General features: G+C 44.4%; 1 protein-coding gene across 1 annotated transcript in view; it reads left to right on the top strand.

Annotated features, from left to right (window-relative positions):
- sema6bb (sema domain, transmembrane domain (TM), and cytoplasmic domain, (semaphorin) 6Bb) overlaps nt 1–18,549 on the top strand; it is a 61,774-nt gene extending 43,225 nt beyond the window's left edge. The window contains exon 16 of the mRNA XM_041935364.1: nt 17,642–18,549. Coding sequence (XP_041791298.1) covers nt 17,642–18,549 — 908 coding nt within the window. The remainder of the gene's footprint in view (nt 1–17,641) is intronic.
- Nucleotides 18,550–27,903: the final 9,354 nt, after the last annotated feature.

The following is a 27,903-nucleotide window of genomic DNA, read 5'->3' as shown; positions in this document are numbered from 1 at the left end:
TTTCATCATATCTCCTTTTTTTACATTTTTTATGTGACACATTCATTGTCTCTGATACAGATGCTTTCTGAAGTAATTCCTGTTCCTAGTTAACGCTGGGTCCATCTTTCTTTGTCCTCCTGTAAGACAAAGATTCTTTCAGCCATCTGCAAACACAATATTCAGTCAGAGGAAGACAGAGAGGCGCAGCTTCAATGAGCTTGTTATGACAAACTGTCACTGACACCGTTAAGACTTTGAAAACTGCCTGCACACTCTCTCTATATATGTCTGCAAGCTTCCTCTGTGCTTCCCTTTGTGCGCCGTATTCTTCACCTACACAGGACGTATACAATTCATCTGTGTACCTACAATCACACACATATGCTCGCACCAACACAACCTCTTCAGAGACTTGGATTGTTGGAATAGACAGAAGGCTTTTGGTTGCTGAATATTTCATACCTCTATATTGGACTCATTCCACCTGTCTGTGTCTTGACCCCGCAGATGGGAGGTGAGATATGGTCTGGCCTATCTGTCTCTCTTTGGGGAAATTCAGCAATCTCATTTTCACTCTCCCCTTGCGTACTTCTCCTCTCGAGGAGGAGTGTCTTTCTGCAGCCGCACGTCAAACAAAATTTTCCCTCTCGGGGCTCCAGTCGTGATCAAAATTCACATGAACACCTTCAGCAGTCAATAAGCATAAAGAGCTGCTTTTTAAAGCGTGATTATGGTTAGGTATGAAGTGACAGGTGATCTGTGGTTTCCAAGCTGCAGGTCAGGGCGGCTCAGTGGGTCACAGGATAAATTCAAGGGGTCACAAGATTATTAATAACACAGGCAAGAAAAAAAACATTGTTTTCTACATTAATTAATATTTTTTCTTGTCTTTTTTCTCATGAACTACAAGGTGGAAAGGTTTACAGGCAGAGCTTCTGACAGCTCATAGAGGAGGAGTTGCAAATAGATTATTTTTTCTTTGCTTAATGGGATCACAAACAAAAAGCTTGAGAATCAGTGGCCTACATTTCATTAAATTCACAAAATACACATACGTCTCGTGGTATCCAGCCACAATAGCATTTTGTTTTATTTACTCTGGTTTTGAGGGAATATTTTTTGAGTACAAAGTAGTTCCAGTGAAACGTTTTCTAAAGAAATGGGGGCATCATTTCTGGCAAGTTGACAATGGTCCTACAACTGAAATGTTTTTACCTGTTTTGCATCTGAGCCTCTTTTTTATTTATTTTGCAGTCACTTTTTCTCTAAATTATTTTTCAGTGCTGTAAAGTGCTAGAAGCAAAATTGCAATTACCTCAGCTGTGTCAGCGGTGGTAGAAATCTCAGAGACATACATCTGAAAACCTGACCAAAAAAAAACGAAACAGTCTGCATGGCTAGATACTGCTGGATGCACTTTGAAGTGAGAAAGGAGTTGTTCGTAATTTGGATGAATTGGCTCTCTTTTTAAGGGGAAATTATGCTAGTTCTGGCTTTGCAGCTTGTCTGAAAAAGAACAAGTCATTTATTGTGCCATAGTCTTTGCTCCTTTGCCTCTCCTCTCCCTCATGCTTCATCTCTCTCCAGTCACAGTCAGTGCTACACTGATTTCAGAGCAGCCTTGTATTCAGACCTCAAAGGGAGATGGATGGACGGCCTTACTTAGAGCCCAGCTAACTGCCTCCCCTTTCTCCTTAGCCAGAGAGAAGCAGTTGCTGGAGGGAGAATCGATTTTCATCTCTCCTCAGGCTGATGGCAGTCGAATAGATATCAAGGGTGATTCTGCAAGGGGAAAGGACTGGGGCTGAGAAGAGTAAGGGGGGGGGGGGGGGGGGGCTGCAGATCCAGGAGTGGAGAGCAGAGCAAAAACAGATTGAGAGATCATAGGAAGAAGGCAAACTTTGAGGATAGAAAGGGTGAAATGGTTCAGGGGATCAGAAGTGTGGAGTCATAAGGGTGAAAAGGAAAGGAGCGGGGTGATATGAAGAAAGGACCGAAAGTGAGAGGTCGGAGGAGGAGAAAGAAAGGCGAGGTGACGGGGGTAATCACATAGGAAACGGAGAAAAGACGTGGGCGAGGGTGGATGAAAGCTTGGAGAATGGAGGGAGGTGCAGGGAAAGGAGAGGAGCGGCTATTTTCGTGGGTGCTACGCCGGGCTGGTGTGACAAATGGACTGAGAGTGCCACTAGCGTCTCCTGTGTCACGCCGCTGTCAGTGGCCCCCTCAGTGGGCTTGTGGCCAAGCTGTAACTCTGTCGAGGTGATGTACACCACCTGCCTCACGCCCTCTTAATCTTCTCTTTTCGTATATCACAGAGCTGCTGCCCTTCTCACACTACTACCTTTATTTTGCATCATTTACTTTTTATTAATTTGTCATAAAAGTTGAGGAAATTAGCATAATGTTCCTCACACTCGCTCTAAAAAAATGTCTTTTTCTGCAATCACAGAAGACCAGAGTGGAAGATCAGTTTATGTTCAACTATATGAGGATATTGAGTTTAGCTAAGGGCACTGCCTTGTTGCTATGCACACCTGTCTCTGCATTTATTAACAAACAAAGATCACACCACAAACCCACACACAGTGTGTTTCCATAACTTCTGGAGACATTATACAGATTTATTTCATTTCCTGAACTTGCACTAACTATAATCATAGCCAAGTTGACTAACCCTAAACATTACTCTTCCTTTAACCTAAGCCTAACAATTTATCATACTGGGCATTTTGTCCCAATAAGGAAGGTGAGTCCCCATAAGTGTGTAAGCAGATTTATGTCCCCACAACATGAGTAATACCTGTGTACACACACACACACACATTGAATTTGGCCACTTTTGGGGACACTAACTAGATTCACATCCATTTGCTGGAGACTTGTCCTAACCCTAACCTTAACCACTGCCCCAAAAATCAACTGTTTTCCAATAGGGGATGAGGTTTTTGTCCCTAATTGGACAAGCTGTCCCCAATTAACTGGTCTTTAGTCAGAAATCTGTCCCCAAAAGTAGCCAAAGTCAGAAACAAACACAGACCAAGTATTAGTATGTAGAGACATGCCGGTCCTCTAAGCCCACTCTGATCAAAGCGGAGTTTTGAAACACGACGTCTTAATTGAGACGATGTGTTGTGGGAGGGACACTTTGATGAAAGAGATGAGGTCAGAGGAATAACTGCATTCAATTATGTGGGCATGCACAAGAGTGTGTGTTTGTGTTTCCTGTAGGTCTATTAGCCTATGGACTCTACTTTCTCTCAGGCACCAAGCAAGCTAACTTCACTGTGCGGTAATTTTGTGGGTCCAAACAAACACACTTGCACCGAGGGAGGTGAAGTGATGCAGCTTTTCTGTCAAGAAGCTGTATTTCCACCTGCTGAGAACACATTTTACTGCAAAGACAACTACAAACAGTAACGTTCAAGGCTTTAGTGTCATATCGTTCATGCATTTTGAATTTTGCCTCTTGATATACATTTTTCACACAACACACATCAAAAGACCATTCTCTATGCATTTTTTATGCTTTTAGTATGAGCTCTAAAGATCTTTCCCTCTGCACTTGATTAAACACCTGTAGCCATTGCACAGCAGCTGGAATAATATGTTTATCATATAAATCTTCATCTGCAGTCTGTAGTTTAAACAATGTAATGCCTATATTTATACCCAGGTTAAACAGTGTGGGTACATTCATCAATTATTCACTTTTTCTGACACTGGTATCTAACAAAATGGATACACAAGCTTCTCAGGCTAATAAGCTATTACAAACACAGACTCAAACACAGAATGATCCTCATGAGTCTAAAGGCTGTTTGTGTGCATCTTTGCACATTTTGCTCTTTACTCAAAATCTCCAAAAGAAGACTTTCTTCCTGTCAGCTTGTCAAACTGCAGTGACTGCAACAAAGAAAAAACGTGTGTCACCCGGTAAAATGCGACAAAACTTTCTTTTCATAGTTTTTGGACAGCAAAGGTGTCGCACAGCACAGAAGCATGAGCGATATCAGGCAGTGGCTACACAGAAAATACTTGATAGGAGGATAATATTATTCTTGATTCTTTAAGGAAATGATTGATAACAACAACAACATAAAGTAACACCAGCCTTATTTTTTAAAAAGGGACATAACCTGTCCTTGGAATCATATTAAGAAAGCTGCAGAAACATATTTGAGGTTCTTGCTATAAACCCACCTGCTGATATTGTATTCCTCCAACTAATTAAGCATTTCAATAATTTATTTAATTTAATTGATTAACTCTTTCTGCTCCAGCCCCCTTTTCAGCTTTCGTTGTGTTGTGTCATTACTGCGATTGCGCCCCTGGTGTCTAAAATTGCAAGAAAAATAGTTGGTCACACCCACTTGTGTCCAGAGTCCGAACATTAGTGTCTCTGTGTGAACAGTTGCGCGCACTCTAAATTAGCAGGCTCTTCACAGTGGACAACTCAGCCACCGTGACAAACTGCAGCTGGATTTATGCTGGATTTCTGGATTTAGTTTTAATGATGTTTGAGCAGAACACACCCAACTGACAGAAATCACCTAAATAGCTTTGAACTGCTGTGGGGTTTTGTGTGTGTGTGTGTGTGTGCGCATGTGTTTGGACATGTGACAGGTATATAAACCATGTCTGTAAACAGTGTAATGAGTCAGATTTGGTTCAGGCGTTGACAGACCGAATAGGATGTCAGATCCACTTAGGGCAGGTAATCAGGACGTGTCGATTGGTTGGCTTCAGTTTTTCCAGGTCGTGACCCTTGCTGACAGGCAGATCAGTTACAGCATAAATGAGGGCTAAATGTTCTGTCAGACCTCCAACGTCTCTCTTGTGCTTTCCCATGAGGATCTCTTAACTCAAAAGGAAAGAGATTCTTGCGTCCAAATTTTGCCGGGACCCTGCAGTGCCCTCAGACGTGCCAAGCGCCTGAATCTCCAAAAAGCAACGACATAACACACCCTCGTTTTATTTTGCAGGCCTTTTGGGGGAATGAGTCAAATTGTGTTTGCACAGACAGCTCATCAGCTAAAGTCAACTCAGTTAAACCAGCCATCAAATAGGAGCAGGAGGCGGTGTGCGGAGGTGTGTGTGGTGCCGTTGCTACAGGAGACGCATCCCGCTTCATCTCTTTCCTCTAGCTGCTGAAGTCTGTGCTTCCGCCATGTCGATAAAAGCAGAGTCGCAGAGTTCCTACGAGAGCGCGCATCTGAACCCACACCGACGCACGCGAACATTCACACTCACGCGCCCGCCACCCGTTTTGCTGTGAACTCACTCAGCCGTAATGACACAGCTAGTGTTGCCACAGTGTAGCTACAGATGGAAGCAATTATGGCGCTGTGAAAATATTTCCAGCAGAAAGGCAGTGTTTTGACTGGTGGAACAGCGGGATGCAATCACTCAGTAATTGAGGTCCACTGAAACATCAATGAGGCAAAGGCAGATTGGAGATTCCTTGTTGTGGCGTCATGTTAAGAGTGGATGACGATCACTGCAGAGCCAGGACCGACTCTGTCTTTCTCCTCCTGGTTGTGATGTTGTGAGGAGCTTTGTGCAGGAAAGAAGATTTGTTGCCAAATTTACGACCGTGGTCTCATCTGATTCCACTCTAATTGCTGCGGTTTGGAATGGGGCCTGAGTTGAGGCTTAGGAGGGGGAACCCATAAAGCCGACACAGTTCTTTGTATTTACATGGCAGCTAGTTAAAGCGCAGGGTCTTAAGTCTGCTCATGATGAATGTGTTGCCCTGTAGCTTGAACCCCAGCAGAGAGGCAGACAGGAAACGAGACAGAAAGAGAGGAGAGGGGGGAAGCATTCGCCACAGTAGTTCATTTTTTGTTTGATGCGGTCTCCTCTTTCAGACGGAGCGAGGGCTCTGTAACCTTGACGCCACAGTCGTCCTCCCTCCTCTCCTAACTCCCTCTGCTGTCACTCCCGCAAGTCAGACACCAAGGGCAAAGAGAGAGAGAGAGCGGTAGAATAGACAAGTAGAGATAGAGGAAGTGTGGTGTGTAGCTGTGCATCCCCAGATGCCAGACTGTGCTCTAACTCACACATCTCTACCACCCTGCGGAGCCTCTGAGTGGCTTGAAGAACAGAGCTGATCCCCTCTGTGAATACTGAGGCTGGGCTGATGAAATATGAGGACCAACGTGCCTTATAACAATTGACGTGTGTGCGCGTGGGTGTGTGTGTGTATACCTTGGCATAGCAGCGGAATAAGGCAAGTGGAATACTGTATAGTGGGTGTGCAGTTTTCAGTGTAGATATGGGTTTTTTTTTTTTTCTTTTTTAGCAAGCTCTAAGAAGATAAGAATAGCAGCCTCAGCCTCTGGAAAGCTTGGCGAGGTGCGAGGACTCCTGAAGGGCTTGGGCTCTTTCATCTGACTTCCTCCTCTGAGTCCTCCCTCTGCTGCTCACATCTCCTTCCCAGCAGCAGGAGCCTCAGAGAGAGCCTTGAAAAACACAGGGGGCCTACTGACCCCTCAGCAAGCCACGGGTCCTCACTGATAGATGTGTTTGTGTGTGTGCACAAGGGTTGCTATCTTTCAATGGCTGGTTGAAGTGAGATTTTGGGTTGTGAGGGTTGTACACACATAGCCCACAGTTACTCATCGTTTCTGTTTTGTTTTTGTTTGTTTTTTTTTACTGATTTTTACCGAAAAAATACACCAAACTTTGAAGAGTCGAAACCAATATCCACCCTTTTACGTCCCCACACTTTCAGAAGTTGTTGTTTCATGCCGCAAGAGGCCACTGATCGCTGCACACTAGACATGGCCCTCGAGTGCCCTTGACAGCTCAGAAAATGCTTCAGGTAGTACAAAATGACAGAGGAAAAACAGGGAGATGCCGCGCAAATGCAAATGAGGTGCTCATTATGCAACAGAGTCCCTCCGAGTAATTAAAAAACGTTTTTAAATCAACTAAATAAATACAGCCAGACTCCTGGATTCAAAAAGAACACACTGTTTGTTGTCCTTCTGTAATGGCTACGTATATCATGTCAGTTACAGAGTATTTCAGTTACGAGGGCAAAACTTCGAGAGTTGTGTGGTTATTAGAAAGTTTTTGCTGAACTTTAACTTCAGTTCTTTTAATTGTGAATTCAAATTTTGAATGCACAATTTATAATTAAGTAAATGCCAAAAGTGTGCGCACTGGTATGACAAGCTTTTGTGCATGTTTGTTCATGATGTAATATTATATTTAATATATTGTCTCGTTGGATCCAGATGCCATCCTTAAAAAGACAGGGTGGATATGATGGCATGCGTGTGTGTGTGTGTGTGTGTGTGTGTGTGTGTGTGTGTGTGTGTGTGTGTGTGTGTGTGTGAACGTTAAAAAGATGGAAAATGGAACTGGCACAACAGTGTGTGATCGGTCCTGAAGCCACCCGCTCTTCTCACTATCTGTAAAACTGAACACCAGACTGTTGCATGTAAGGAATTTGGCTGAACTTAACACACACACACACAGAGTGCTGCCTCAGGCAGGTCTGTGGTCAGTGCTGAGTAATAGTTGTCCAATAAAGTGCGTGCAGGACCTGGAGGCGCTGTGTAATGCCTCAGCAGAGAGTCCTGCAGGGTGACATCCAGAGTACTGTAACCACTCTCCACTCACACCACTGGGGATTGTTTTTGTGTCTATCATTCAGACAGAAATCGACCACAGCGAGTTCCCCCTAACTCCCTGCATCAAACAACACTTTTCCTCCTTTCTGCGACACATCAATAACACAACTGCGCTTTTTTCCACACTCCCTCACTCTCTCTGTCTCAATCCCATTCTCTTTCACTTCATTTGTGTTTGTCTTCAACACTTCCTCCCTTCTCTTTTGTTCTCTGTCACTTTATTTGTCAGTCTGTCCATCAGACTCTTCCTATCTCTGTCGCCTGTGGGTTTGTTGCAGCATCTCAGTATTGATCCCCTTAAACTCTCTTTAGTCCAGGTCAACTGACAGGAGCTGTGATTCTGAGCGATCGTTCAGCTCAGGAGGTGTCCTGGCGGCACGTCCACCTGCGGGGCCTTGGCCCAAGTCGCAGCGGAGACATTTCATTAAAGACGGCCTGTAAATTAACAGAGCAGGCGGGTGGCTGAACGAATGGGGTGAGAGTAGTTTCAATCAGCCACCCAGATGGCGGGCTGCCCCGACATGAGGCCTGATGGTTTAATCATTCTGTTAACCCTTCAGAAATTTGTATCAGGAATAAGTCCAACACCTCAACACCAGGGAAGTGAGCATAAAAACAAACTGGCATGTGTTTTCAGCTGGTGGGCGTATCGTATAGCCCTGTACGCTGATGTGATATATGGATGTTGCATGTGAGAAAGATTAAGTAGAAATTGCCTGGTTCATGATTTGGGAATGAGAGATATGATCCCTCTGGGAAGATAGTTAGGCTAATGCTACGCGGACCTGCTCTCCAATTTATTGCCGGTGACATGTTTGTGAATATTTATTATTGCTCTCCAAAGTATGCTTTTGGCTTTGCACCTAAAATGAGAATATCAATTACGAAACGAAAGTGCAGCCAACTCGTAACCCGTAAGTTATAGGATATAGAGGAAAATAATAAAGACTACATCCTACTGAGAAGCCCACACATGTACGTATACACACACGCACTCTCATGCACGCAAAAGTCTCTGGAAAACAATTTATTTCACCACAGTGTCCGCCACAGCCCAGTTGCTTTGTTTGGATTGGATGCAGCTGAAATTGCTAACAGACTCGCCCTTGTTAAGCTGCTTCTCGCTAAAGGTTGACCAGATTCGCAAAACAAGGTCTCCTGATATAATTGAATCCACAAATTCAATGAGGAACATTCCTGACAGCAACGTGTGTGCAAAGGCTAACAAAAAACATTTATGGGAAACAAAAAAAAAAGTCTTGTAGCTTTTGATTATACAGCAGTAGGAGGGAGTCAGACCCCCTTAGATGATTTTACCAGGCAGAGCTGCCCCAAAGCAACTCTAGACTTACCTCATTTACCCCAAGCAGAGATTTTTTTACAGGCACGAAAAGGTGAGAAAGAAACTAAGATGAAGAAAGAGGGCGAGCGTTAAAAATTAAGATACTGGAGGTGCAAGAGAGGAACGTATAGGCAGCAGGAGAGTTGTGCAGGTATGTAATTATGCAGTCATCATCGCAAACCTTGACTCTGAGCCAGCCAAAAGCCTGATCCGCCCTCACTAATAGACCCAGCTGAAGACCTGAATCTATTAACAGCAGTTTTTTCAGTGGAGATTTTATGGAATTTTAATTGCAAACACATGGCTGGTGCGCATAAATGTTTTAACATATTGATTAGTCGGTGCAAGACAGGCACGTCTGACTGGCCCTCAGGAGCTGAGGTTGGGTTTTCTTTTTTTTTTTGAAGCATATATATATTGTTTTTCTGCCTTCTTGAACCAGGGAGTCGTGCCGAACTCTCCAGCAGCTTTCCTTAGCCGTGCTGTGTAAACGCTGTCAGGAAGGAGGGACTGTAAATGGTTTTACAGTCATTCTGAGAGTAAACACAGTTTACGAGCAAGCAAGGTTTAGTCCGAGTAGGGAGCTCTGCAGAGATCCTGCTTCTTTTTAAAGCGCTTTAATTCTTTCTCAGTTTCTCTCCATCTTGTATACACATTGGTGTTGCTTCGCAGCTCACAACATGAGGTGTACTGTGTGTCTGTGTGTGTAAAAGAGACGGAGAGATTCAGTAGTAGATGGTGAGATATATAGTGTATCTGCTCGAAGAAAAGTAACGGGCATGGTAAAAAAGGAGTAAGACAGCAGGAAGAAGGAGGACGTGCTAAAAACAAGACATAAAATAGTGCCTGCAGTCTTTCAACAGAGGAAAAGAAGAGGAGGATAATGAGCAAAATCACTGAGCCATGAGTGCAGGCGGTGCACGCAGTCGCTTAATAACACACACACATAGTCGTACATCTATGCGCACATATTCACACTACGGCGCACATGCTTTGCCACGTGCATCCCCGCCGTCACTGCGTGCATAAACACATTAACATGCAGAGAAATGGTGGATTCCGGAGATGAAAGCCCCTCAGATCAGTGGCTGTACGCTGACACAGTCGTAACCTATCAAGCTCAGAAGTGTGTGCTCGTGGCATCGGCAGGTCCACCGGGATGCTGTGAAGTCTCTTTGTTCTGTTTTGATGTGCTGTGTTTCTAATACATGCATTCCAGCTCACAAACTGCATAAAAGTTCCCTTGCCTGGCTTTTGATTAAGGAACTTATCGAACTGCAGGAAGCCTCAAATAGTTCCAAATTAACTCGTTAGCGTTTAAAATATGTAACACCTCCAAACAGTGACCAAAAACACCCATTAGGTGATTTTTTTTATAAGAATAATTTTGGTTTATTACAACATGGGTGTTATATTGCTAGTTTTGGTCATCATTCTCTCCTAGAAAGCATTCATTGTCTTGAAATTGCCAAAAATAGTTGAGCAACCAATTAAAAAAAGAGTGCTAGAGAGAGACCTTCCTGCTTCCTTTCTCACCTCCACACAGCTGCCCAATCACTGCTTGCGTGAATGTCCCACCAACAGAAATGTTCTCTGATGTAGGCGAGCTCACTGTGGCATCACCAGTGGTTTTTCTCTGTTAGGTTGATATTTTTGGTTGTGTTAATTATCCTTGTTGTTATCCTTAATGCCAAACTGAGGAGAGAGGCTGACTTTATTTTTCAGTTCTAGCTTTCACTGAGCAGTTTTCGGATCTGCCATGTCCATCGAGATCCCATGTGACCTCCAGTCCCATATCAGCCTCAGTTCTACCTCTCTTCTTGCTTTAGTTGTCAGTGCTCAGTTTTGATCAGGGAGAGGGATTATTAACCACTAATATTACTTTACGTTATTACAACTAATAACTAACTATTTTCAGTTTTACCTTTGAATAAATTTTTTTGGATCATTGGTTCCCAACCTTTTTGGCTTGCCGAGCGGTGCACACTCCAGCCCCCTTGTCACAAATTGGATGTACATGATCAATGAGCTGTCAACGGTTAAAAAGCACGAGGAGGAAAAGCTCTGTAATAGTTTACAAGACAAAGTAATAGATAGCTGATTTTGTGTAGTAGAAATTTCCTTCTCAACCTGTTAAATATCCTGTGAACCCTCAGATTAACCTTGAGGGGTCTCCCAGTTTAGGAACAATTGGTTTAGAGTCACTGTCTTGTCTTGAAACACGCTCTTGCCAGACTTGATTGTAGTGATGCTACAGATTTCAGCAATTAGTACGCACTATCATACCCACTGGAAATGATGGGCCAAACTATGAAAATTAGACCCAAGTTGTAATAAAACCGTGATTATCCTTTGGATGTGTGCTTCTAATCAGCATCAACATCACCGATGCAGGGTTAAAAATCCTCCCCTGCATCTGCCTCTCTGTCTTTATCTCGCGCACACATGTTCAGAAGGCCATTGTCGAAAGCGCCGCCAAACTGTGAGCATGGGCCGTGCAGATAGGCCGAGTCTTCTGCCAGTGCTCTAATCAAGGGAAATGTTTAACAACTGGCATGGAGCGTGCAGGGCTTTTCATTAATTTCCCTTCCTCACCGGCAGGATGGAGGGAGGTGGGGGGAGAAACGAGAGTGGAAGACGTGAGGGAGAACTTCCACAAAAACCACCCCGATTAACGTGACCTACAGCCGTCATGATCGCCTCACGACGGTAACATCGCTTTGCCGCGCTGACATTAAATCTGATCGCGCAGGAATGACCTTGATTTGAAAGCGTGCAAGTTAAAGTTTCTCTGGTTCTTTTTTGAATTTTGAAGCCATTACTCCCATCATGCCGCCACCCCTGGTGATCAAAGGAGCGGTGGGTAAGAGAAAGATATTGAGAGAGGATTAACAGCTAACAAGAGGATTGGAGGGAGGGAAGGACGATACGAGGCATGAAGGAGCAGACGACTGCGGGTTAGACAAAGGAAATCATGCACCAAAGAAAAAATGAGACCTTGCAGGAGCTCCGCTGTGCTTTGAATCTGACAGTTAGCTGACGGAATATGTGTGTGTGTGTGTGTGTGTGTATTATGTTATATTAGTATATTTTACACAAATATCCTGTTCAAAATAGCCTTCCATCCATCTATTTTTGGTACAAACTAGGTCTTTTCTCTCCTCCAAATCTCTCTCCTCTTCACCTCTTTAATCCTGGTGTATGCCCTCTCTCCTCTCCTCTTTTTTTCTTCAGCAGTGCTCCTCTCACCTCTCAACTCTCCTCTTTCCTTGTTTCATGTCCTTTTCTGTCCTCACTTCACCTCCCTTTCCTTTCTTTTCCTCAACCTACATAACTACCCTCTCCTCTCCCTTCTATGCTCTCTCCTCTCTCCTCTCCTCTCTTCTCTTCTCTCTTCTCTCCTCTCTTCTCTCCTCTCTTCCCCTCTCCTCTCTTCTCTCCTCTCTCTTGTCCTCTCCTTTCTTCTTTCCTCTCTCTTCCCCTCTTCTCTGCTCTCCTCTCTCTCCTCTCTCTCCCCTCTCCTCTCCACTCCTCTCCTCTCTCCTCTCCGCTCATCTCCTCTCCTCTCCTCTCTCTTTCCCTCTCCTCTCCTCTCCTCTCCTCTCCTCTCCTCTCCTCTCCTCTCTCTTCCCCTCTCCTCTCCTCGCCTCTCATCTCCTCTCCTCCCCTCTCCCCTCTCCTCTCCTCTCCTCTCCTCTCCTCTCTCTTTCCCTCTCCTCTCCTCTCCTCTCCTCTCTCTTCCCCTCTCCTCTCCTCGCCTCTCATCTCCTCTCCTCCCCTCTCCCCTCTCCTCTCCTCTCCTCTCCTCTCCTCTCCACTCCTCTCCTCTCTCTCCCCTCTCCTCTCCACTCCTCTCCTCTCTCCTCTCCGCTCATCTCCTCTCCTCTCCTCTCTCTTTCCCTCTCCTCTCCTCTCCTCTCCTCTCTCTTCCCCTCTCCTCTCCTCGCCTCTCATCTCCTCTCCTCCCCTCTCCCCTCTCCTCTCCTCTCCTCTCCTCTCCTCTCCTCTCCTCTCCTCTCTCTTTCCCTCTCCTCTCCTCTCCTCTCCTCTCCTCTCCTCTCTCCTCTCCTCTCCTCTCCTCTCCTCTCCTCTCTCTTTCCCTCTCCTCTCCTCTCCTCTCCTCTCCTCTCCTCTCCTCTCTCCTCTCCTCTTCTCTCCACTCCTCTCCTCTCTCTTCCCCTCTCCTCTTCTCCTCTCCTCTCCTCTCCTCCCCTCTCATCTCCTCTCTCTTCTCCTCTCCTCTCCTCCCCTCTCATCTCCTCTCTCTTCCCCTCTTCTCTCTTCCCCTCTCCTCTCCTCCCCTCTCATCTCCTCTCTCTTCCCCTCTCCTCTCCCCCGTCTCCTCTCCTCTCCTCTCATTGTTACGCTGTAATTGGAGCTAGAAGCCTGGAGACGAGCAGCTCAGTGTGCGTCAGGCTGACAGGCAGGCCCGTTGGCTTCCATTAAGCTTTAATAAGTGAGGAGAGGAGAGTTGAAGGGAGGAGAGGAGGCGCAAGCTGCTGCTTCTACTGTCACCTCTCGGCAGGATGCTGGGAAACCTGCCTGCTGCTTGCCTGTCACACAAAAAACACACACACCAAATCTATCCATCCGTCATTTCATTTTTCTCGACATGTTGTGCATCCAAGAAAGACGTGTGAGGTATGTGGCGGGGGAAAAGAAATGCACAAAATAATTAACATATCTGAGTGGCCACGTCAAGAGGAAGAGAGTTGAGGAAGCATACTGAGCCAGGCTGTCTCTGCTCTAAAGCTAAAGCATTTATACACACATGCACACACACACACAGGAAGCCATACTAACACACACACTCTTGTCAGGACCTTTCCTCCTGCATGAAGATGACAGCAGTATTATTGCACCGTGCAGAATTTAATCTGAAGTGCCACACAGCAACCCTGGACCACAGTTGAGGTAAATGTTAGAGAAATATATACAACCTCTGCGGCAGAGTACAGCAACAACAGCTCCAGATGTGATATGTGTGTGTGTGTGTGTGTGTGTGTGTGAGGAGATTTGTGGCTTTACCCCGTTATGTTACTGCCATGCTCCAAATTTTCTGTGGTTGCAGCACGTCAGCATTGTTTACAAAGTCATCAGGGCTGCGGTTTATTGAAAAAATGAATCAATTCATTACCTGACTTTTCAAACTCATACTGCGTGTGTGTGTGTGTGTGTGCGAGTATGTGTGTGTGTGTGTGCGAGTATGTGTGTGTGTGTGTGCGAGTATGTGTGTGTGCTGACACTGTAGATGAACAGGCTGATAACCTCCAAATGTTTTTCTTTGTGTAGCATCTGCTGCCCACCAAAACACCCTTTTTACTGAGGAGAGCAGCGATAATGTGATTGAAACTGGCAGTCTTTCCAAATGGAATATTGGCCCGAAACTTGAAAATAAATACAGCAAAAATCAGGGTTATGTTTAGGCTGCTGCAACAAAGACGCCAATAATGTGCTCAAGGAGAAAAGAACGCCTAATGAGCAAATGCCAAATTCTATATAAACACAGAAGAACATGCGTGCTTAACGTCTGTGCGTGTTAGCCTAACCATGAGCTGGCTGTGCGACAGCATGAGGGAGTGGAGTGAAGAAAGATGTGTCATGAGATCCGGATTATAAACTGCCATCTGCGTTCGGAGCAGTTTTGAGATATTGAGCAATGAAGTTTTTATATCCCATTGGTAAAAACTAACCTCCTAAATACACCTTAATACTCGCTTAAATAAACGTTTAAAAAAGCAGAATTCAAGCCAAAAGCTAGGTTTTACTACTTAACTTACTTAAAAAGCCTAATTTTAGATCAAAATAGAAATTAAAAGGAAATGAGGGAAGACGAGGCTGTGGCATCAACCAAACAAAAAAATTAAAAACAAATAACACAATCCTGCTGATGAAATGTGCTCTCCGGTCATCCAGCAGGAACCATCTGATGCTACACTGAACTGAACTGTGCATGTCACTTAATTAACAGGCTCTAACTAAGGCCCATGTCCACGTGTATTACCGGGCTTATTGGATTGGCGATAAAGGACTAATTAGTGCTGAAAAGGACATTGATTGACCAACAAGCCCAGTTGATTAATGCCAGGTTTCAGTCAATGGAAACTGCAAACTTGTTGAGAGAATGAACTCACGTTGACTGTGCCGAGGATCTATTATGCAAGCTATAAGATGAAATTGTAAGTGACAAGGGGTCAATGGATGGTTAAATATAATTCTGGTCATTTTGTACCTGGACTGTTCAGAGTGCAGTTTTGCTTTAAGGCCGCTGCTGTGAAGCTACAGTCTGGCAATGAGCCAACTGTCTGAATATATAGAAGAACACAGGCAAGGTTCCTTGCCTCTTTATGTTTAGGTCTTTATGATGTTTTTGACCATCCTACCAACATTTCTCAAGGGATGTTAATGCTAGTCTCCAAATTTGGTCCAGAGTGAAATTATTGCCATGAAATTTTGCACATTCATGTAGCGCTATCATCAGGTCACAAAGTTAATTTGTCCAAAACTTTATTTATTTAATCCAAATAATGACATTCCCATCTGCCTCAGCTATAGTTTGTGTATGATGCTAATTAGCAAATATTAGCATGCCAACAGGCTGACTAAAATGGTGAACACCCCAATTTTTATCATACCTTATACATTGCAGATGTGCATATGTTAGCATGCCAGTGTTAGCATTTAGCATTGCAGCCTCACATAGCACCGAGTAGACTCTTTTATTTATTTTTTTTTTGCCACATTAGTTCTTTTTTTGTCTTTTTTTCCTGCTCTCTCTCTCTTTGAACATTGTGAGGTCATTGTGTCTTTGGAAAGGCTTTGGGCCAAGACCATCTGGAGAAATTAATGTACATTTTTTTGTGCTTTTTTCCCCCCAATAAGAACTATTTTTACCAAAGCACAATTGCCAGCAGCTTCTCACAGAGGGAAAGATCTAAAACCAAAGCCTGAGCTTTTTCTTTAGTAGCTGTGTCATTGTGTTTGAAAAGAGGTGCGACTGCCGAGCTTTGAAAAATGTGGGGCTTTTTTTTGTGCTCAGCCAACACAAACCAGCTTTGAGCTCTCTCCTGTTAGAACAGATATGCCCAAATCTCAGAAAATGAAAATGAAACCAGATAGATTGTACCGTGCGTGACAGTAGAAATAGTTTTTACAGCATTTTTCGGTCAGCTGCCCCTTTAATGTGTACAAGAGCTCCTCCGGCACAGCGCAGCAGCTCAGCGGTCTCTCACAGGGTTTTAGCTGCCATTCTCCAGCTTAATGTCAGTGTGTAGAGTAACACTTTATTATGCCAAGCCACAGGCCACATTAATTAACCACCAGGCTGTACGAGTATTTGCACCACAACCAGCTCCATTTGTCCCCATTAAAAATGAATTTGTCACTCAATAAAAATACGTTTGTTTGGAAAAATAGCTGCTGCTGCTCTCTGCATATCCTTTCTTTCTCCACTTCTTCGTCCTGCTCCTTTTCTGTGCTGTGCTTAAGTGAGTAAGTGGCTCCCAATGTCTATTAATGACATCCATTTATTTTCTGTGAGAAAGGATTTATTCCACTGTCCTTGTGGAGACCGTCCTCCCTCTGCCGCTATTGGTGTTGTAATTTAACAGCTATTACTATGTTTGTCTAAGGCCCCAAATGTTCGAGTTTGCTTTAGGCAACCTCTCTCTCTCTCTCTCTCTCCCTCTCTCTCTCCCTCTCTAACACCCTCCTCTTTCCCTCCTCTGCTTTAGTCTGCTTCCCTTGGCACAGTTTCGTTGTATTCGTTGGTGTTGGTCCCGAGAGCTCACGCAGCAAAGAACAACTTTTCTTCTGGCATTTTCCTAATTGATCCATGGCAGCCCGCGCTGTGGTCTAGCTGTATTCATAGCTTCAATAATTCATAAACAGTTCTCTCGGAGGGAGTTCATCTCATGTTCTTACACAAAAGAAGTACAGAAATTCATGGTGTTGTCTGCTGATATGGTGCCATTTATCTATAAACAGGATGCCTTATGTTCATCCGTGCGAAGACTTTGCCATATAGACGCAACGAGGGAACAATCTCAGCATATTTGCTTGAGCAAAAAGGAACACAAGCACTTTTTATTTATAAATGCACAGCATAGACAACAAGTTCAGGTGTTTCGGGTCTTTACTGTGTTTGTACATTAGACTAAAAGCTGAGCCGAGAAGTGTTTGGCTTCTGAGGTATCCAGAGAATTAACTTATTATCATAAGTACTGTTTTTAATCAAAATACCTCAAGTCACAAGTCGGGTCTACAACACAAACATCTAGCTGGGAAGTAGAGCAGATTTTCCTGGTAAACATTATAAAAACTTTGAATTATTACTCACCATTAATGCCAGACTTGGCATCTCTCCCCATAAAGCTAATGTTGTGAAACATGTTAGGGTTGAGAGCTATTCTCAATCAGGAAGACAGTTATTACAGCTATTAAAATCACCATCCACTTTACGTAATGAAGGCAATTAGCCAGAGCTACCTTGGCTGGAAAGCATACAACCATTCCCACCCACAGAGGAGAGAGAGAGAAAATGGGCCATTTTCTCTCGCCGTTTGTTAACTCCCACATGTTTAATACAGGAAATACTGATGCTATTAACCAGGTTCCAGCAGATGACTGATGGCTTTTCTTTTTGTGAATGATTGCATCTATCTCTCTCTCTTTGTAGGAATGCTGCTTCAAGAGACTTTCATCGAGGAGCCTGACGGCCTGGTGTCTGTGAACCTGCTGGTGGTTTCTGCTGTTTCAGCCTTTGCAACAGGGGCCGTCCTCTCCGGCCTCACGGTCTGCTGGATCATGAGTCACCGCCACCGCCACTCTCGAGGCTCCGGAGCCAACGGCGCCCGCCGCAAAAGTGACAAAGAGCAGAGCATGCTGGGGCAGGGTCGCAGCGGGTCCGTAATGAGCGTAACCAGAACCAGCGGCGGTGAGAGGCGTCGTTCACAGGCAGACAACCCCTTTGTCACGCCCAACGGCTGGCCCAAAGGAGAGATGGACCCGGGCTTGCTGCCTACCCCGGAGCAGACCCCGCTGCAGCAGAAACGGGCCATGCGTCTCCCAGACACCGACTGGGACCAGAGCCAGACCTTCCTCACCGCTGTGGGGACACCCTGCCCCAACAACTCTGTCATCTACCTGAGCTCCAAGTTCCTGCATGGAGGTGGAGGGGGTGGAGGGATGGTCCGCATAGAGGACCCGGGGGAGGTCATGCTGCCCCCGCACACGGAGCGCCAGCGCTACCTGATCCTAGCCACCCAGAGAGGGGAGCACGGTGGCAGTCGTCCCAGCGGCACCCTGAGGAACTCAGCGGGAGAATACATCTACCCCGCCACGCCGCAGGACTCCCCCGACCGACGGAGGGTTGTTTCCGCTCCCACTCCCCACATGGACTATGGGGAGCCTCGCTGGAGTCACGAGGCACTCAACTACAACAGCAACAATGGAGCGCCCTATCATCCCCAGCGTCAGGGCCTCATCAGGCCAGAAATGCATGGGCCCCGAGGGCTGGGAGAACTGGCCGACTTCAGCCATCTCCTGGGGAAGAACAAGGGAGAGCGCACCCCCAGTGGCCAGTGAGGTGAAGGACGTGAGCCCTGGCACCAAGCTCTCTCTGAACACCCATTCCCTCCAACAGCAGACTGGAATAAATCAACCCCTCAGACTCACTGTCCCGGTCCAACCTTACCCTGTCTGTCCTCTCTCACTGTCATTCAATGTTCTGACGTCATTCAGCTGACTGAAGAGAGAGACAGAGAGAAAAAGAAACAAAGAGAGAGATGGAAAGGAGGAGAGAACTCTCCTCACGTCTCCGTTCCTCTGCTCTTAATCTGAGGTGCACCCCTCTGCTCTGCAAGTGGTCCGACCCGCAGAGCTTGACTTTGCCACCACAGGACGAACAGTGAGGTAAAGAGAGGGGTGCAAAGGAAAGGGAAACTTCACAAAGAAACATGTGGGGATTTAAAAAAAAAAAGACAATTTCACTTACAGCGCCAAATGTGAAAGGTCTCCCTCCGCCATTTTGTTCACCGTTTTGACACCATGGATCTTGTTTGAGTGTGAAATTTTTGTTTCTGCTTTTGTTTTTTTGTGCCAGCAGACAACAATGTGCTTTACTATGGATTTCAGATGAGACTAAAACTGTTGTAGCCATGCCAGAGGGCACTGACTCTCAATGAATCATGCAGTGTGCGAATGCGATCGTGTGAATGCGAGTGGCCACAACAACCCCAACCAGTGTCCTGTCTATAACTGTGAAGTATAACTATATAATGAAGTTTCTGTAAGGAGGAGGTCAAAGTTATTTTCCCTTTTCATAAACAATCACAGAGAGACAAACTGATTTTATTACGTGTGTATCGAAGTGTTTAGCAATCAGAGGGTTGGATGATAGACCGGTGGCTAGTGAAGGGTTGAGACTCCCATTGTAATTTTTGTGATTGCCTCAGAGGCAGCGCTGGACAAGAGCCATCATGAAGTGCAAGAAAGCAATAACAAGCAAGAAACACATAAAGGTGAAGATAAAGCCAATTTAATTTGATGTTTTATGACTGTTTTCTCAGCAAAGCAAGCTGGAGTTTAGGGATGTGGGAAGAAGCTGGGCACTGGGAAAAGGAACAATATCTCCCCTCCGTTCTTCCCTCCCGAGCTGCCTCTCAGTATGCCTGGGTCTGTCTGACCTGACCTGAGGCCCCCCTGGGCTCCGCAGTCCATTTGAAGGAGGGAATGTGAGCTGTGGCTGTCTGGCTGTCTGACTGGGTCTGTGAGGCCCGGCCGCTTGGGAGCTCCATTCAGCCTCTTCTGCCCGACACTGAGCCTCTTTGTGCCCCAGAAGCAGGAGGAGACTGCGGCAACAAATAGCCGTTAAGAGTCAGGGACCTAGCCCAGCACCGCAGCCTAGCGGAATATCAATGAGGAGGACAGCAGCTCCATCCGTCATGTGAGATGTACCAACCAGGACCGGGCATCTCTTATGCTTCACCCACTCTGGTTATTCAGTGGTTTGCCAGGGCAGGGAGGAGCTGGGGGTTGAGGCTGGGGCTGAGGCCAGAGTTGGGGCACCGCTTACTGTCACAATGGTCATCCCTTGTGGCTTTATCCCTTTTCTGTCTTTCAGTGTGTTTCACCACAAAAGCGGGATAAAGAAGACAGATGGGCATGGGTATACTTGGGTGTGGAGTTACTCTTTCACTCCGGTGTCTGATCTTTTGATGTTTTCTGTTTTTGTCTGTTCTTGATTCAAATGTAGATCCAGAGATAGCTGTTTTTTTTCTCATCTGGGTCGTTGCGGTGGTGTTTTTGTGTGTGTGGCTGTCGGCTTGTGTGTGTGAGTCTCTTCGGGTTTGTGTCCACGAATGCGTTACTCATATTGAGTGCAACAAACAGCTTTGATCAGTTTTACTCTCATTCTCACCCTTCTTTTTTTTCCAGGCCCTGTTCCTTTGTCTACTGAGGCGTTAATGTTATGGAGCAGCCCTTTGCTTGACATTCACAAATCTGTGTTAACAGTGTCACAGCCCTGCGTGGGAGCACTGTATGCTATACAGTATATTTAAACTATTATACTTTACACAAAGAAGAGCAGATAAAAAGGAGACGCTGGGCTCGGCTTAGTTGAAGGGGACTTTGGGTCAGATGATAGATACACAGTAACACACACACACAAGAAAATATCACACTGTACTTGTGCCGATATGACACAAAGATACTTTAAAGCAGTAGTGGAGGATTTATCAGACTAAGAGCCAGATGTTTCCCTCAGGAGCTGGTGGAGCCCAAAACAGAGTTAAAAGAGAGTGAATAGGCCTACATTCATCAGGTGACCAGAAACACGCCTAAAAATGATGATAATGTTGCTCCATATCTGGATGGATGCATAAATGAGCAACTTTTTGCCAAGACTTCTTTTGTATGTTCAGCTTAAAAAGTGTTGTCAGTGTTGTTTCTGCTGCCCCCAAGTGTCAAAAAAAAAAAACAATTAATGAAGGTTTAATGTGAAAATACTATGGGGGTACTGTTTGAAATGTTTCAGTACAAGGCCCAATACAATAATACAAACAATACTTTAATTGCTACTCACCTTTGAGAACTATAATGGTTTTCTACATTAATTAACACCATGTCAAAACAAGCAGTCGTGCGAAAATTAAATGCAACCTGTGCTGGTTCCAAAAAAGTTGGGACGCATCTGTTTGTACTCACATTTAACACGTTTCAACTCCCTTTGTATCAAGGTTGTAATAAAATTCAATGTGCATTTATCCAAATTTAAATGGAGAACTTTTTAATCCAAATAAGTAAACAAGATAGTAAATCCGACCAAACATTCAACACCAGCTGACAGTTTTCAACACTCACATTTCACCAAAACAGCAGTGAGGTTCAGTACGCAGCCCTGAAAAACACACACAGCCGGAGCTGGAGGTACTGCATGAGACAAGCCAGTGAAAGAGATTTATGAAAGCAAGGACAGAGGAGGAGGTCAGGCGGGCGAACATGATGTTACTGCATTACTGCCTCACCACATTAGTACAGTGGATTCTTTACACATTCCACCCTGAAACAGGTCATTAGTATTGAGGATACGGAGCCCTCCACCGCCCATCCCCTCATCTCTCCGTCTCCATCTCTGCTGTGACCTGAGTGCTGCTTGTCTGTGCGTGTGTGTGTGTGTGTGTGAACGAGGCCGCTCTGTCTCGGCCGGCTCGCGCAGCCAGCCGTGTCCTCGCTCTGCATCTCCTCCGGTGTTTCGCCAAACATGCTTGATTAGGCAAAGTACATTCCCAGCCCTCTAATGGCCTGATGAGCCCTTGAGAAGATTACTACAGACACATCAGCTCTGAGAGGGAGGTGCACGTTCAACCAGCTCTTTACCCCCTCCGCTAACCACCAGCCACACACACACACACACACAAATACCGTCGGCCCTTAAGCCAAATTTGGGATGCAATCGAATTAACATCAGAAACGGAGCTCAGGCATGAAATAGGCCGACAGTGACTGGTTCTAGGAAAGGTACTTGTACATGATGTTATCTCACTAACGCCGTAATTTGATTACCTTAGTTAAACGTTACAGAGCAGCTAAAGAATTCATGAAAGTAAGTCTGTGTATTAAAGCCATCATCCTCCCTTTTCTTTACATACTTCATGTCATTCCCATTCCTCCTCTCTCAACAGCTGCTCTGTGTCTTCTTCTTCCTCCCTTTTTTTATTAACAGACTATCTCTGCGCACACACACCCACGCACACGCGTGACGTCTCTACCTAATATAAGCCCGTGCCCTCGTCCTATTTGTCACTATTGAAGGTTAGCTGGTTAATTTAATGAGTCGATGACAGAAACGAAATTAAAGTAATTCACAAAATCCCGTTTTATTTCACCAAATCCTTAATGTGTTACAATATTTTACAACATTTTCAAAGCCTCTCATGCGGGAAATTGCTTTCCTTTGCTTAGAAATGATTTTGTTTTGAGTTTTTTTTTTTTTTTTGCTATAGCACATACTGCCTCCAGTCCTACACACACACACACACACACACACACACACTCTCCCTCTTTATCTCGACCCTGCACATATCAACAGGGTAGAGATGGAATTCCCACCCAGCCCTCGTGACCCAGTCTGTATTTGTTTCTTATTCATCAGGTTGAGTGTGTGTGCTTGTTGAAGAGACCATGCCTTTGTGTGTTGGGGTTGTTTGTGCTGTGTGGCCCCAGTGATGCCATGCCCCCCCCTCAGCCAATAACTGCCATCTTGCCCTGCAGCGCTCCACTGTGCTGTTTGTGCCCCGGAAGGAGTCCAGAAACGGAGGCTAACCTGTATGAAATCCACCATCGCACTTGGGAGCAGTGACACGACGCTGCTCCCTTCCAAGCCAACATCTGAGAGGAAAAAAAGCACAAAAACAAGGCGAAAACAAAATCAACATTTGCATTTTTGTAAAGTTGTAGATGTATTTAGTCAGCACTGATCATTTTTGTCATGTTTGTTTTTTCTATAGTTTGTTTCTGTGGTAGATATTTGGTTTGAAATTATATGGAATATTATTGTATATGATTTCAATTTCGATTCTCTGGTGTGCCGGATTTGATGACGACAATGAAGACGAACCTGATGACTATCATGATTATTATTATATAGTGACAATGAAGCAGTATACTGTGAGCAGCACTGAGGTGTTGTGTCCTGTTTGGATGCTGAATCTAGAAAGGAAATGGTAGAAGAGGAAGAGGAGGAGGAGGAGGAGGAAGAGTGAATGAACTCATACAGGCTGAGGTTCAAAAAGAGATTCGACTTTTCTACTACAGAGTGGAGTCTCGTGCTACTGTGAAGGACCCCGCCGTCCTGTGGCTCTCACCAGGGACCTCGGGGCAGGCTGTCATCAGATGACAACACATGTCCCTGCTACGTGTACATAACCCTGATGCTTACATGTGATTTAAGTGCAGTAGCTGCATGACGACACAGCCTCTGTGTGTGTACAGAAGTAGCGACGTGTGAATTTGTACAGTACATGCAAGTGTGTGTGCTTGTGTCCGCGAAGAAATCTGTCTGTCGTCATGCAAAAAAGACAACACGTGCATGCACCCTCCGACAACTGCGCAGTATACACACATACACACACACACACACACACACACACACACACACAAACACACACAAACACACACACAAACACACTCCAGCAGTTGTTCACCATCCTCCACATAGTCCTGAGCTCTGCCTGTCACTCCGCATGGAGACTTTGCTCTATGTCAACTTTCTTATTCTAATAAACCACTCAGACATGGACCTCGAAGGCCTCATTATTGACTACTGTGTGCTTGACTTCCTCCATTTTTTTATATCATGTATCTATAATCTCATAATCACATTAAAATAGCACGTTGATTAATGTAAAATGAAATTACTTCTTTTCACAAAACTCCTCTATGGACATACTCTTTTGCTGCTCTAAAAATTTGAATTAGAGTAAAAGTACGGAAGTGTATGCAAAATGTACTTAAAGTATTAAAAGCATAAGTATTAATTTTGCAGAATGGACCCTTTCAGAGAGTTAAGTACCAAAAGTCTGAAAAGATAATATTTCTTTTCAGGACACAAATTATATACTATTATATATACTATTATTTTGTACCATAAGCAGTATTTTCATGTATCTGGTTGAGGTGGAGCTAATTTGAATTCTTTTATAAACTGTTGGGTAGTTGGGTCTGCGTAGGCCTGCACAGACATCTCTCTTATTCTGCTTTTAATTTTTGCAGGAAAAGTTACAACTTTCTCATTTTTATTAGTGTAGTATAAGGAGTTTGGTGAGTTCATGCAAATCCCAGCATAGTTTTGCAGAACTCCACCCTGAGCAGGTGTAATCAGCCACATACCTGAAAACACCTGTGTAGGTGTGCAGAGCCTGTAATCTAGTTTAATGCATCATATAAATCAAAGCAACTACAACTGTCAGACGAATATGGCCGACACTGTCAGCACAGAATCAACATGTTTTGGTCATGGGCATGATGTTGTATAACCAATAAATTAAGTGCTAGCAGTTTGGGCGTTCTCCGACACACCTGGTTACCAGGTGTGTCTTTGCAACATTAAGCCACATAATTTAAACATTAGAAATATAAAAAAGACCTTTTCACCCAGTTCCCTATCCTTTCCCACAACTTCAGAGAAATGAAATGCAGTGCACACTGATAAAACATACGATATCAAGTTTGCAGTCACTGTTACAGCTCAGTTCCTGCAGCTAGCGTACAACAACAGCAACCTGTGCAGTGTTGTCATACTTGCTATTAATTTTAGTTCGTAATCTAGACAAATCTAAATGGGTTTAATGTGATCTGGTTAATGGGGAAAGGTAATTCATTTTGTTTTTAAATTAAAAAACTTTAATAAGGAGCAAATAAAGGAAAATTGACAGCTAGGTTACTGTTATGGTCTCTTATCACAGGCGAACAAATGGACGACACTGAAAAGCCACATATCTGGTCAAAACCGATTGAAAAAAACAACTCAATAAAAGATGATGATGTGATTATATTAAAATGTCAACTGAAGTAAAAACAAGAGGTACCAAATTGCAGCTGTTCACTGAAAACCATATAATAGCCTGTTGTCAAATTTGTTTTTCAAATAAACTGAAGCTCTAAATACTCACTTATAATGTGAGACAGTTCTCTCATGTCTCAGGCTAAAAAGCACCAGTGTGCTGTGCAGCATTTTTACTCAAAGCTGCAGTACCACCAGTGTTCATTAGAGGGAGCTATTGCTGCATGAGAAACATCATGACTTTTGCACTAAACACCAGAAGACTGGAGCAAGACTTCTGCATACTCAGTCAAACAATCATAAAACAATGATAAAAATGTGTAAATCAGTGAGAGGAAACGGTTTACCTGCCAGCTCATATTACCCGGTGTAGACAGACATTTACATCACCCTTTTTCTTGACTTTCCTCCACCCTCCTCACTGTACTCCTCTCCCTCTCCTCCTACTCCCCATCCAGCTCTCTGGGGAGCCTATCAGGCCATTTCACATCTGTTGAGTGGTGGAGGACCGTGAGGACCTGTCAGGGGCTCTCATTCGCCAATGTTTTATGGGCCTGAAACCCTCCAGTGCTGCAGTACTCGAGTGATAGGAGCGGAGGAGGAGGAGGAGGGTGGATGGCGACTGCGTCCCACACTGTGTGCAGTTCCAGAAGAGCGTTTGTGGCATCGTCTCCTCTGCAGATTTAAGGTGACTGCATGTGCCAGCATTGGGAGAATTTACAGCTTGTTTACAGCCGGCCCGTGTCCCTTCAGATCTGTGAAAAAGTATGAGGGAGTGTACGTGACACCATGCAGTCCCTCATCTCTGCATCCCTCTGACTCTCCTCCTTCTATCCATCCATCTCCTTCCTCTCTGTCCTCTTCTCCTGCAGCCCCGCCTTCACACACACACACACACACACACACACACACACACACACACACACACACACACACTCATTATGATGAAACTGATTAATGAAGAGGCTGAAACAGTGCCAGTGGGTACTCTCCTTGATTTGACTGCCTGCTCCACAGCTGAGCTCCACGTAATGCCAGCTGTCATCCATCTCACCATCTCAATATTTGGACTCCAAATACCCACTTTTTCTCCAAAGCTATGCCTACTTCTTCCATACTTCTTGTAGGTTTACAACATCCAGGCATATTTAGGTATTAGTTAGAACACTTTGTTTCATCAGAGGCCTGGTTGTTGGTGTTATATTGACATAAGGGGTGTGTGTGTGGGACTGAGCATGTCAACACAATCACATTGTGCAAATTGAGGGTTTTACTTACCTGCATTTCAATATCTGAACCACATACAAAGCACTTTAGCTTGGCTATAAACACATTTAGCAGCTAACTGGGCAAAGTGAAGAGATAAAACTGAGAAACAGACATTAACACACAAACTGAGACGCTTCCATCTGTCAGACCAGACAATGAGCACAAAAACGGAGGGAAAATATGATCCATTCTGCTTAAGCAAATAACATTAGCTGAAGATTGTTTCTCGATTTAATCCTGATGTAATCATCCATTTTTTCTTTGCTCTATAATTTAACAAGACCCTGTAATTTACTGTGAGACTGAGGTGTTTCAGCCAGAAATCCCTCTAGCAGGTAGCCTAATATTTAAGATAAGATAAGATAAGATAAGATAAGATAAAAAGCTTTAGCGATGCCATGCCAGGGACATTTACTTGTTACAGAAAGCAAGAATAAAAAGGAGAGGGAGAAAAAGAACAAGTAGAGAATAAAAAGGATCCAAAATAAAATGTACTATATATGTGTATGTATATTATACACAAAAAGAGTATAAAAATAATATTACCCTTAGAAGGATGGCTCAGTTTCACAATGGAACACTTTGATTGCACATGAGTGAGATACTAATAATAAAATACAGTTTTTTGCACTGTTGACTGTAGAAAATACATTATTAGAAATACATTTGTAAAATGTATTCTGCCAGATGTGGCGCCAGATGAAAATTGACAGATCGCCAAAGTGATTTTAAAACTTTTGAGACATTTCACATAAAAACACGTGGCAACCTCATGGTGGCATCAGCCTGCACCAAAGTGTTGTAGGCTGATGTTGCAGTCCTTGAAGTGACACCTCTGGCATGACTTAAAACAGAACTTATATTGAATAACAAACATTAAGTTATGCCTCATGTTTTCAGCGCCCCCGTAACCCTGAAGAGATGGTTCTGACCAATGACCACACCTACAGTATAGAGGTAAGAGGTAAAACCCAGGCAGAACCACCTCAAGTCATAAACAACTCTTTATTCATGAATCAGTGTGTCACCATTTGTCTTCTAAACGACTGCTGTGAATGTCACCCGGTGATGAAGCAGAGGTAAAATGAAATCATTTGGGGGGGGGGCTCAGCCTGTGCACAGCCTGCGAGACATGTGACATGACAGTGTGTCATGCAGAGACATTCAGTCTGGTGGAAAGAGCAGTGGAAAGGTCATGTTAACTCTCAGCCTTGTATTTTACATCGATACAGGCCACAGTCAGAGCTTAATTGGTGAGTGTAAACGTGAAAGGCTGTGAGTGTGGCATACAGGCTCCTTCCCCCATGCACACACACTAAGAATACAGGTGTGTAGATGGTGTGACAAACCTCAAAACAATTCATTCCTGAAAAGGCTGTAAAGACATGTGATTTGTGTCTTTTCTGGTTTTGTTTCTGTCCATCTATAACATGCAATTTATGAGCAGTGGACGTTATAGATTGACTCTAATGTGTAAACATCTGTAACATCTTCAGCTTGCAGAGGAGTATGTTGTATTGGAGTCCAGCCAGAATTGCTGCAAAACTGAAAAAAAAAGACATTGCAGGTGCTTTGTAATAGCAATCTTGACCACCAGGGGGCACTAT

The sequence above is a fragment of the Chelmon rostratus genome, chromosome 4, assembly GCF_017976325.1.
Source record: "Chelmon rostratus isolate fCheRos1 chromosome 4, fCheRos1.pri, whole genome shotgun sequence".
NCBI classification, from domain to species: domain Eukaryota; kingdom Metazoa; phylum Chordata; class Actinopteri; order Chaetodontiformes; family Chaetodontidae; genus Chelmon; species Chelmon rostratus.
This window is presented reverse-complemented; position numbering and strand designations above follow the sequence as displayed.